General features: G+C 41.4%; 1 protein-coding gene across 1 annotated transcript in view; it reads right to left on the bottom strand.

Annotated features, from left to right (window-relative positions):
* The window catches only part of GCFC2 (GC-rich sequence DNA-binding factor 2), a 20,693-nt gene extending 9,958 nt beyond the window's left edge, over positions 1-10,735 (bottom strand). Inside the window, exons 1-9 of the mRNA XM_027902753.1 lie at positions 10,554-10,735; positions 10,344-10,415; positions 9,189-9,296; positions 7,602-7,766; positions 6,405-6,626; positions 5,336-5,415; positions 4,281-4,396; positions 2,398-2,584; positions 1,263-1,386 (exon numbers count right to left, since the gene is read on the bottom strand). Coding sequence (XP_027758554.1) covers positions 1,263-1,386; positions 2,398-2,584; positions 4,281-4,396; positions 5,336-5,415; positions 6,405-6,626; positions 7,602-7,766; positions 9,189-9,296; positions 10,344-10,415; positions 10,554-10,683 — 1,204 coding nt within the window. The 5' untranslated portion in view covers positions 10,684-10,735. The remainder of the gene's footprint in view (positions 1-1,262; positions 1,387-2,397; positions 2,585-4,280; positions 4,397-5,335; positions 5,416-6,404; positions 6,627-7,601; positions 7,767-9,188; positions 9,297-10,343; positions 10,416-10,553) is intronic.
* Between the last annotated feature and the right edge of the window lie 2,252 nt (positions 10,736-12,987).

Here is a 12,987-nt window from a genome sequence, read left to right as displayed (position 1 = left end):
CACCTTCTGTTGGTTTGTTATTCCCACCTATTAAAGATAAATACAGTCAAAAAATAAGTGACAAGATTTTTAAGTTCCTTTTCTTTTTACCAAATGGGAAACAAAGAATGTCCTTCTATTATTTTTCATTTGGAAAACAGCCAATGAAAAAAAATCAAACCACCTAATCAAAACTCCAAAGTAACTAAGGGTAAATTCCTTTACAGCACTGTTAGCTGGTTGATATGTGTACAACATGCCAAAAAAATTGTCCTACTCCTGAACTATAAGAAAAAACAGTCTTTCCACTATATTAAATATAACTAGGCACATAAAACACAATTGTAAGTGCTGCTAAACATGCAAGCACAGCCTCATTTGTAATAAGCTGGAATTAAAACCATTTTAATGGTAACTACTGTTATGGCATTACCCTTTTCTTCTTAACACCTGCCGTCACTTTGCTACACCATTTTACAAAATCATCCACGCTGCTACTTTCTCTCATCAGCAGTTTATCCCACGAAGACTGAACCCACAGGATTAGTAGTTACCAGGAACCAGTGCATCTGGCCTCCATCTGTTCCCAGTAGCTCCCGAGCATATTGCTCTCAGCTTTGCCTAAACAGTTTTAAAGGGTTTGGAGGTCTGGTTTGTTTGGGTTTTTTAAATAGCAGCAGCTAGAGATTCACACAGCATACAAACAATATATTGGTGTGGAAGGAAAATATGAGATAAGAAGACTGTAGTAACTTTTCCTACAGTGACTGAAAACACAGTTTTCTTTTAGATAAAACCCATACACGAAGTGGTTTCTTTCTTCATGTTCTGCCACATTTTTAAGGGTCACCTCCTGGTTTGGAATCTCCATTCTGAGCACACACACTGCCTTAAAGACTCTCAGGTAAAAGTGATGTTGACAATTAAATACCCTGCTTTTTCAGATCTTCACAGAATTCCACAATAAACAAGCTTTCTCCAACTTAACACCTACTGGAAAACTGACTTCCATGTTTTAGATACTGATAGGAAATTGCTGAGTCAAATAGCAAAAAATTGACAAGGTCATGTTATATTCAAAGAAATGAAAGCAGAGAAAAACAGAATCTTGAGCATTACTGAGGTGAGAATTTTAAATGAAGTGTAGGACACACCTAATGACAATGGGAAGGGGAAAGGAGGGTAAAGACAAGAATTAAAACCTTGACCCAAAAAGTAACTGTGTATTTCTGCTCAAAGAGCGGATGTTTCAGTAAGAAAGTAACTTCTAACTTCATACTAACTTGTCACATGCTTAATATAAGCAGATTCATTTTTCAGTTCTTCTTGCCTTCTCTTTGATACTGTCATGGCTCGTTGCTGAAGCAGTGCATGTACAGCCCATTCCAGTTCATTAATGTCCTTCAGCTGAAATACAGTAAACAGTAATCAGGTTTTCGATTGGTTAAAACCCCACAAGAAAGAACAAAACCCAGTTTCCGTGGGTTTTTAGTATAGCTGTGAAATTAGAACTGAAGTATCACAGATTGGAAAGTAAGTTACTGATCACTGGAGCTTTTCAGGCTTTTTTATAAGGCTGAAAACATAAAGTAAATTTATGATGAGCCAGTTGATCATCAGGGACTACCTAAGACTTTATACAAAAGGGTTAACCAATACACTGTTGGTGCCCCTTGTTTGCTTTCAGATTGCTTTTGAGCCACCAGCATTAAAGAAAATGTATTCATTAACTAACATTTCTTCTCTTTCTGGTTACTTCAAGAAATTCACAATTGTAATGCAATTAAGTGATGTAAATTAGATTTGATATCACAATCTGTAAAGGATAACAGCAGTTTACTTCCAGTAAGGCCAAACTTCAGGTCGCTCTTCCCCTTCTCCCAACTTTTATCCTTCTAAACACTGAAGTTTGCAGCTCAGGAAACACATGCAATTCTCACACAGCTTTGTTAACTCAATCCCAGCTTGAACCTAACACAAAATGCTTTCCTACCTCTGCTATGTAATCCTGAGTAAAGACGTTTTGAGATCCCAAAAATGAACTTGTGTGTCACTTCTCATTCAACTTCAGCCCATGCTGTTTTCTAGAACTGCAGAAAACTCCCTCCAACAATATTTTGTTTTCATTCAACAGAATCTAAGTGAGACCACAGCTCAGGTCTGTATGCCTGCACTAGCTGGATCATCACTTCAGGTGAGGACTGACTTGTTTTCTCTGTATTTTGTATCTTGCTACATTGAAATTTCTAATACAACTGTGATTTTTAACTGGATGGTGTTCCTCATCCTTTCCAAACAAAAATCCTTTCATTGACAGAAAGCACTTTTATCATCTTAAATTAAAAAAAAAAAAAAAAAAAAAAAAAAAAAAAAAAAAAAAAAAAAAAAAAAAAAAGAGAGAGAGAAAAATATACATACTTTTTCATTCAAACAGTTTATCAAGTTTTCTACATATGTTTTCATGGCCCTGTAGAATTTGTAATTCAGAGCTGCATCTGAAGGCTTCTCTAACTCCTGGACGGTCATCTTCGAGCTCTCCATGTTCTCCATGTATTTTTCATACTCTCTCTGGTGGGCACGGTGCACATCCTGTAAGGATGTTATCCTAAAAGAGAAACCCAGACAACCAGAACTATTGCCAACATAACAGCTGATGCATTCCAAAACAGATTTCCCATTATAATCACACCCAAAATCTCTGCCTGTGCTAATAATAGTACTTGCATTTGACCTAAGCAGCTTTGAAAGACCTACCCGTGCCAACATTTGCAGAAGTACGGGGTGTGGACAAGCATCGTCCTTTGGAGACCCACATATCATTTATATGGCGCTGGTTTTGAAAGCACCACTAACATTTTACCTGGATTCCTCACTACAGCACACCTCCCAAATATAAAAAAGCCAAATCATGTGATATCACATTATCAGGTGGATTGTACCCAAAGTAATCTGGGGAAAACTACAGCTCACATCAGCACGTCCATACCAGTGCAATGTAAGATGCATGGACAGCAGTACCTATAAACACAACGTCCTCACTACTAAATACAAACCAACTGACAACTCTTCCTAGCATGTGATAAAACACAAAATCTGATGTCTACATCTGTCACTATTAGATAGATAGTACATTTGTATACATTAAAACTCTGCTTCCTCCCTTTTTTTACCCTTCCCTCCTTACATATCCCAAGTGTTTGCTCAGCTTGTAACAGAACCAAGAAACAGATCACAACTTCCCTGAACTGAACACTTTTCAAAAATAACTGAACTAAGCTTTTTTTTTTATTGTGCTACAAGTTAAAAAAAAAAAAAAAGCATTATGATAAACACATATATAAACTTGACATCAAACAGGTTCCCTCTCCCCTTCTTGCTGTTTTCCAGACAGATTTCCCACTCTTGATAGCTGTATCCTCATTCTCCCTATTTGATTCTGTACGTAAATTCCTACTTCAGTTAACTCAATTCCCTTCAGGTGATTATGGCAATGAAAGCATACAATTCTACAAATATTTAGCCCAATTTAGTTACAATTCTTCAAACAAATGTGTCACTGATTGTCTGTACAAAGCAAGGCATATACAGATAGAGCTCAGTGCAAATTTGTAGCACGTATTTACAATTCAGTTGTATAATGTTACTTGTCTAAACTTATCTGAGCAGCTGCTTCCCACTGCTCTGAGGGATGACAGGGGATGGCTTACCTTAAGTTGCCTGACCCCAACTGTCCTTCCCACATCCATCCCAGGACACTCCAGCTGCCCACAGAGCAGCTGAACTGCTGAATAAAAGTCACAGGCTGGCACATGAATAAAGAAAAAATCCAGGCAGGTTCTAAACAAGCTGCAGGGAACTTACTGCTGCTTTAGGAAATATTCAGCTATTTTTGCGGCTGGTCTAAGAACAACCATAGGAGGGGTAGGAGTGTGAGCTCCACCTGCCCCCAGATGAAGCTCTGGTTGCTGGGCAAACATAACATCAAACCAATGCTCCTGACAAAAACTACCAGCAAGCACAAAAATCTGCTGCCATTTAAATTGAAGTTACTCTCTGAAATGGAATCTACTCTCTAAAGGTCTAATTGACAAAAACACTGTTTAAAAGCCAAAATACTCTCCTACAAAAAAGACTCGAGAGGTAAAGCAAAAAATTTGCAGTACTCCATGAGATATAATAAAAGGTGCATTACTCATGAAAACAACACAAAAATCACCCAACACACTGGAAAAAATAAGACTTCAAAGCTGTTGTCTCTTTCTGTGACAAAAACTCAGACAACTCACAAGTTAAGGAGTTACCTTTCAGTCAGTCGCTTCTTCACAATTTCCAAATTCACAGGTGGTAGAGAAACAGAGGTATCAAACTTGGGTTTAGCTGGTTGATATTTATGCACAGAAGCATCATCATAAGTTTCCTACAAGAATTAAGTGTCAGGTTTGAAAACATCATTTACACTGTTAATCCCTCCGCAGCTCTAGAGATCAACAAGATGTATCATTTGAATACTAAATATATGATATGAAGATACATATTTCAATCACCAAAAAATCTAGCTAAAAAGACAATGAGTTGAAGCATGAAGTGTATGACTAACAAGGTCTACTGCTAAAAATTGTCACAGTTTCCTGAACAGCAGAATTAAGTTTTCCGGAAACAAGTAGAGTATGAGGACCCAAGATCACCAACCGTACTGGATTTGAGCACCAGCCACAGAAAGATATAACTTTCTCCCAGTCCTCTATTCTCCAAAATTTGCAAATCGGGAAAATTACTACAATTGTCAATTCTGACATAAAGAGCTGGCTGTTCAGATATTCCCAGTCTGATCTAGAATAGGTGATCCAAGCCAGAAACAAAACTTCCAACTCATCAGAATACAGTTCATTTTTGCCAATTATTTCGAGGAAAAAAGACAGAATTCTGCTGAACTATGAAGAAAGCTCTCAGATTGCCACCCTACAGAAATTAAGCATAATAGAATAATAATTTTTGCTTTGCAACTTTATAACACTTGTATTGTTTGCATACTCTTACTTTAAAGATCCCTTGCATGGCAGAAAAAAAAGCAGGAGTTCAAAATTTTCTTTTCTGCTTCTCAGAGTCTCTTGTCAACATGGGTACCTGCCTTTGGGGCTGACACCACCATCCTGCTTCTCAGCAGCCAGACAGAGATTACAGACAGTCCTTATCATCTTCCCATATTTCTAATCATCCTTTCCCTGAAGAATCAGGGTATAACTTCCTAAAATCCTCTCTGATGAGAGGGCAGGAAGGAGACAGGACAGTACTCCAAACAAACTCTCTTGCCTACGAGCAAAAAGCAACTTTTAGTTGTTAGGAAAGCATGTGTCACCTGAGACAGTTTAACAGCTTTCTTTATTTGCTGTTCTTCCCACTTAGCTTCATCATCACTTGATCCATCACCCACAGGCACTGCAAGTTAAAATAATCATTATTAGATGTAATTGCATCCTTTATTTTTTTTTCCCCTCTCATGCTCTCCTCCCTCTAAAGCAACAGTGGGTCTCCCAGCCACTGCTAGGAAGTGGCACACACAAAAACCAGCAGATGAAAAATGTGCAGCCAGAGAACTCCCAAACTGAAAGGCAAGGAATGCTTGGAAATGGCTACTGGGATTTGTAGAATTCATACTAATATTAATTTCCCCAATGTACTGTTTCTCAGTCAGCTACTGCAGTAGGAGGAGCACAAACATCTTGGGTTTATGTCTCTAAGCAAAGCTGTGTATAACACATGTAAATAAGAGAAGTATAGCCTGTAACACACTGAGTGACATTGTTACCAACAAACCAAAGGGTGTTACAAAACACTGTACTAAAAAAACAAAAATATCTCATTAGCATTAATTAGAATTGCAGAATTGGCTCGTAGTTATGCATTCCTTATAACCCTTATTCAAATAATAAAATAAACCTGTGCTTCATAAACAACACTATAAGCAGCTCTAAGAGGATAAAAGCAGTGGAAAAGCCAGATATGCTTTGTGTGCAATAGGTGTGTTCACTTCTGAAGGGCTGGGATGATGGTTTGCTTTTTTTTTTTTCCTTTTTTGCAAGAGCCATAATGTCAATGCAGGGAGAGCACTTGGAAGACCAGACCAGAAGCAGGAGGCAGGATTTACAGTAACTTTATCCACATTAAATGTGACTCCTACAAGGCAATTTTTTGCAGTCAACAAAGCCAAAAATAATTTTTAAATGTTTCTCAAAGTATCCTGCACAACTACAAGTAAGACCTAAACAAAATTTATGTCCCATATAACCTGCAAGTACCAGATGTACAGCCTTCTTCCAAGAGCCCTGAGGAGCAAAGCCTAGTACTGCACTCACTGCTTACTGGACAGGTCTCACATTCTTTAAGACAGTAAAACAAAGCCACTGGGAGAAACAACACAAACTCACCCATTTGTTCAGTCATCCTCTGCCTAAGAGTTTTCATTTTAGGGGCAAAATCGATATTCTTTGTTTCAGTCTCATCCTCACTCTCAAAATCACTGCTTCTTCTTCTACCCCGAGAGACCTGGTGACTGTTTGACACATCCAGTGGAAGATAATCAGCCTTGGTCCGGGCTAAGTGACGTTTCCTCTGAGCGCTCTCAATGTGAGCTGCACTGGGGATATCACCTGCACCAAGGAGAAAGAAAATCTATGCAAAAGACTAAAAGCAACTCTCTGTATCATTCTTAATGCCAATCATCACGACTTCAGCACCACTCTGGATAAACGACACCAGATGTTCTTCTACTACACTTACCATGTTGGATATAAGAAGACGGGAAAACATCCTTAAAAAGTGGCTCTCAGTCCAAGACAAAGCTCAAACTGTTTTCTTTTAAATAAATCTCTGTTAGCTCATCCTGTTTTTCTGTCTCCCCACAAGATCAGTGTCACTTAATTTAGTCAGCTTACAAAGGAAACAAAAGTTTACACATCAGCCCCAAAGCAAAGTTTTATTTTCATCTCATGAAGGGAATTGTGTATCAATAAAGAGGAATTTTCTCCTGCCTTTCTTCTAAAGCCAATGGTCATAATTTCTGATGCCCTCCCAAAATCAACAAAGAAATGCAACAAACATCTGCAATTAAAAAATGGGGGAATCATTGCTATTCTTCCAGAAGAAGGGTATCCCTGACTCAGCACAAAGAGATGCCTACATCTTACATGATTTAAGCTGTGTGGGATTCCTCTCCCCTAACTTGTCATGTGTAGGAGTTTGAAGCTGATAACTCACTTGTCTACCATTGGATCCTGTGTTGCCATAGTTATTATATTGTCTCTTTGTATTGGCTATCTAAATGTCCAATCACCACTTCTCCCCACCAGCCTTTATAAGCTGGGGGACATTTGAATAAAAGGCTCTTTCCTGCTGGCCTCCCTGCGTGCAGCGTGTTCTCTCTCTCCTGGTAGAGGTCCCTCCGCTGCCCGTCCCGGCCACGAGGGACGGGCAGCGGGGGGGAGGGGGTGATCTCAGCCCTGGAAACCTTCACAGAGCAGCCGGGAGAGACCCTCAAGTAACCACACTAACTGCAACAGTCATGTACTTCAAACAAAGAACATTCTAAAATAACTTCATTTAAAAAAAAAAATCCAAAAACCAACCTGGTGATAAACCCTTCCTTCTCCGTGGAGAGCTGGAATCATTTTCAGAGTCTGAGCTATTGTAGTCCTCATTCAGTGAAGAATAAGTTTCATCCTCCTTCTCCTCATCCTCCTCTTCACAAGTGCCTTTGGTGTTGCCAGTTCCAGGCTCCAACTGGCAGATCTCTGTATTAGGGGGAAAAAAAGTAAGATTCACGATTTTAGTTTTGTTGCTGGAATCTGATGTGCCATAGCTGGTTTCCAGTAATTATTTACAGCTTGCTGCAGCAAAGGCTGGTCACTTGTGCATCCCCACCTGCTCTCATCAAAACATGTCAAATTGTGACATTCCAAGACAGTCATTGACAAGGCAGTTCTTGTCTCAAATCAAAGCATCTTTGATAGTCCTTCTGGGACACAGGGCGTATTTACATGCACAAAGCAATGAGATCAGCTTTCAGACAACAACTGATTAATATTCTGATAGCTCATAGCATATTTAGACTCTTGACTTGAAGAACTGTATTTAGAAAGCACTTTTTATAAACCATTGACAATGAGGGAGCTCTTATTTAAACTATAAACATTTATGTATATGTCTTGCCTACAGTTATTCTCAAACTCCTTAAAAAATTGATTTCTTTTCATCTGCCACTACATCTTCAATAAATCATCAGATTACTGAACAGCTGAATGTGCCACTTTTTGTAAGAGTATGATACACTTTTATAAAAGGTTACTAAGAAAATTTACCATCTCATCTGAATCACAATCTCAAATGGAATTATTTCTCAATCTAATTTAATCTAACACTAGCAAATATACTATATCTGTGAACTGACAGAGGTGTCAAAAGGGGTAGAGAACTTTTAGACAAACTTGTTTGTGAATAACACAAACTCAAAATTTCCCAGGAAACATATGATAGAATGGTTTGGGTTGGAAGAGACCTTAAAGATCACCAGTTCCAACCTCCCTGCCATGAGCAGAGACACCTTCCACTAGGCCTAGTTGCTCAGAGCCCCATCCAACCTGGTCTTGAACACATCCAGGGATGGGGAGTCCACAACTTCTCTGGGTAACTTACTATAGTTCAATGAAGCTGGGAATACAATCAGTATAATCAAGGCTGTTGTGTATTTAATTAACATATTTGAATGCTGCAAGAGCACACAATTTAGTAACACAAAGTTTAAGGTTTACATTAATTTTTATCAAACAAAATCCTACTAAGCTCACATTTTCTCTCATTGCCAATACTCAGATCAAACTGCAATTTGACAGCAATAAGCAGTGAACAGGTGGCACATAGTTTGAAATATATGATGCTGATGTATAAATGTAGGAGAATTTTACTAACTTTGATGTACTATAAGGGTTCTGCATAATCAGGTCTTCTCATGAACAGCCTCTCAAGTTCTGATACTCTTTTACCAGGGTCATATTGAAAATAATTTCAGCACAAATAGATTAAAATTATAAATCTGTAAAGCAACAATCAAAAAAAATCCTTAAAAGCAGTATTTGCACATTACTCTCCATTAACTGATTTTGTAATATACTGACATATAAGTGTTTTATAACATACTTAACTAAAGAAGTACTTACTTTTGCTTTCTTCAGCTTCTCTCTGTGCAGGCAGTAGGCTTTCCCTCTTTTGAATTCTAAAGGTTACTTCATTGAAAGATGGCTTTTTAACTTTGAAAAACTCTTCACCTATTCAGATAAAACAAAATGACTTTGAGTAACAAGGACAGCAACATCTGCATGCATATGTAAGTATCACATATAAAATTGCATGTAGATCTCCAGGTATGCACAGCATAAATTTTGAAGTTCTGGCTGGACTAAATCTCTTTCTTCCTAGGGCATTATCACTCATGATCCAACACCTCTTAATTAAAAACTGTGCAGCTCAGCCTCCTCAACACAGCAGTGATGCAGAGCTAAAACACAGTATTTCTTTGTAGCTTGTGTTCATCAAAGTGGTCACATCGTGTCATCAGCCGCAACAGTAACACCCTAAAAGAGTCGATTAAACTTTTATGTCTCACTTATTTAATCTTATTAACTAGTCACAGAATCACACACTACTTATTCTCTCTGGTTTTCTTCAGCTGTAAGATTTCAAATGCTTTCTAGCCAAAAGCACGTGGACACAAATAATCATCTAACCACTTTTCACAGAACCACAGAATTGTTACTGTTGGAAGGGACCTCTGGGGATCATCCAGGGCAGGGTCACTTAAAACAGGTGACACAGGAACGCATCCAGGTGGAGTTTGAATGTCTCCAGAAGGGGAGACTCCACGACCTCCCCGGGCATTGTGTTCCAGTGCTCTGCCACCTCAGAGTAAAGAAGTTCTTCCTCATGTCGAGGCGGAACTTCTTGTGTTTTAGTTTATGGCCATTGCTCCTCGTCCTGTCGCTGGGCACCATCGAAAAGAGTCTGGCGCCATCCTCCTGGCACCTGCCTTTGAGATACTTGTACGGATTGATCAGATCTCGTCTCAAGACGGGATCTGATCCCTCTTCTCCAGACTAAACAGGCCTAGCTCACACTTTCGTATGGGTTTGTTCTGCAAACTCTTAACAGTCCTGCCCACGACCCGGCACCGCTGGGTTCGTTCACAAAGAGGCACAAGGTGACCAGCGGCTCCCGGCCCTCAGCCCGGTGCTCGGTGAGGCAGCAGGCCCAGGCAGCGCTATCCCGGGGCTGCCGACCCGTGCTCTCCAGGGACACACACACACCCCATCCCTCACCTTCCCGCTCCTCCTCGCCGCCGAAGCTCAGCAGCTCCTTCCCTGTCCGGCCCGGCCCCGCCGCGGCCCCGGCTCGGCGCTGCCCCCGGCCCGCGGCCGCCGCTCCGCTCCGCGTCGGCTCCTCCGAGGGCAGCGGCCTCTCCGCCCCGGCACCCCCGGGGGAGTCCCGGTCGCCCTCCTCGGGCTCCGCTTCCTGCTCCGAGGGCGAGCTGGCGCCGGAGTCTGGAGATGGGGCGGCGACCGGCTCCGGCCGCGGCTGTGGCTCCGGCTCGCCCTCGCTGCTGCCGCTGGAGGCTGCGCGCCGCCGGCCGCGGAAGTTCCGCGGGGGACGGCGGAACATCGCTCCCAGGGATCGCTCCCGGTGACTGTTCCCGGTGATCGCTCCCGGCCGGATCCCGCGGCCGGTTCCAGCGTGTCCCAGCACGCACGCGCAGCGACCCCAGCGCGCCGCGGCCGCCGGGAGTGGGCGGGAACACGGAGGGAACGGGGAGGGGGCGGAGGGATGAGGGGGTAGAGTATGGTGTCTCGCCGGGAGAATGTGAAAGGGTTTTTTTTTGTGGTAATTCGCTGGTCACTGGTGCGTGAAAACGTAATTTGTTTGACCAGCTGTGAGCCCCTCAGTGCAGGGGCTGCTGTGGTGGGAACATAGGGAACATAGCCTTAGGCTCCGCCGGGGAGGTTCAGGTTGGGCATGAGGAAGAAATGGTGATAAGACATCGGAATGGGCTGCCCAGGGAGGTGGTGGAGTCACCGTCCCTGGAGGTGTTGAACGAAAGGCTGGACGTGGCCCTCAGCGCCATGGTCTGATTGACAAGGTTGGACTCGATCGCGGAGGTTTTTCCAACCTAATTGATTTTGTGGTTCTGTGCTTGCCCTGTTCCACAGCTTCTTACTGGGCCATCAAAATCTTCTGCGGTTCTGGTATTCCGAATATAGTAATTTATAAATTATATTCATTATTGATAACTATAATTCATGACTACTCATAAGAAAATTTTTATACTTATTATACGTTACGTAAATGAATAATAAATTGATATATAGTTGCTAATACCTAACTACACAAAATAGCTATTTTAGAATTAACAACAACATAAACTAATCACAAATAAATATGCCTTGTAAGGCCAGGTTGGATGGAGCCCTGATCAATCTGGTCTAGTGGAAGGTGCCCCTGCCCATAGCAGCAATGTTGGAACTGGATGGTCTTTAAGGTCCCTTCCAACCCCAACCATTCTGTGATTCTATGATTATTATAAATTTAAAACTGATTCTGTAGCTTGTTGCCAACAACTAATCACAGGTTTTTCTCCCTTTCCTCAGGCTGAGCTCACTGGAGGAGTCAGGCAGGTGCCAGTGCTGGTGTGAGGGGAGGGGAACATATGGCTGGGAACAGAAGGAAGGTGGGATTGTGACAAGTGATGACAAATTGGTTTGCCTGGGGAGTAGTCGCACTGTAGCTTGTACCAGCCTTTGATTTCTGCCGTGCTGACTTGAGCTGTGTGTGATTTGCTATGTGGAAAGAAAGCACATCCCACTCCAAATGAAACCAGGCAGAGCAAGTCCTTCAAGTAAGCTTTTGTGCCCCTAGAGAAGTACCCAAAAATAGCAAATGTTTGAAATGTTCTTGCTTAAATTGCTCCACCTTTCTGTCCTTCATCTGTAGGATGAAGATACTAATATTAACTTGCCTCAGGAATTTTGTGAAGAAAAAGCTGCGTTTGTGAAGCACCAGTTACAGGAAGAACAACATAAAACCCCAAGAGAAAATCAGCTAAAATATACTTGTATTCAGCACTGCTTCTGAATAGTTATTGAATAAAACCCAAGGCTTCTCGATGAATAATGAGGATTATAAAAACTTTAAAAAACAATTCAGGAAGCACAATTCACCTTGCAAGCATTATTCATTTTTCTGCACTGAAAAAGGCTGGGGTCCGTTGGGAAAACAAAGTAGTTTTGCAGGTGCTGAAATTAAACCTTTCTATGGATTTGTGACTTACTGAGAGCTCTGATTCAAAGCTGTCTTACTATTGTGGAGTTGAGATGTGCTTTCCCTCTGTAGGACTGAGGGGGTAAAGCCAAGGATAATCTGGGGATACACAGATATATTGAGTTGCTCCACAGTGACCTGGGCAAAGCAGAATTTGCTGTCATAGATTGTCCTGGAATAATGCCCATGAAGTAGCCTGTTTCTCCTTTACCACTCCAGGACTAATGAACACTTTACGATGCTAACAAAGATCTTGTGGGATTTACCAGGAACCTTTAACATCCTTTAACACTGACAGAGCTCCTTTCCCTGCCTGTGAGTCTGTATTAAAGTGTTTCTGCTCTTTTGTCTGATTTTGAATCCTCTCAGTCTGGCAAGTGCTACTCAGGCAGGACTGAGCTGGCTCCTAAGAGGAAATGGTTCAGGAGTTCAGCATGGCAGAAACATGGGACACAGCCATTGTACACTTGGTATTTCCAGCAGGCTGAAACTACCATGCTTGCAGTTGTCACTCCAGTTAATGTGCTCACTAAGTGCCAAGATATTAATCTAGGCAGTGGCATCAAATCTAGATGATCCTAGTTCAGAAGAGCAAATTAAGTTGCAGCAATGCAGCATAGTATTTCTTGGAAAGACTACCAGTGCCAAGTG

Source organism: Empidonax traillii, unplaced genomic scaffold (assembly GCF_003031625.1).
Source record: "Empidonax traillii isolate 1590-97213 ecotype Southwest subspecies unplaced genomic scaffold, ASM303162v1 scaffold905:size246956, whole genome shotgun sequence".
NCBI lineage: Eukaryota > Metazoa > Chordata > Aves > Passeriformes > Tyrannidae > Empidonax > Empidonax traillii.
This window is presented reverse-complemented; position numbering and strand designations above follow the sequence as displayed.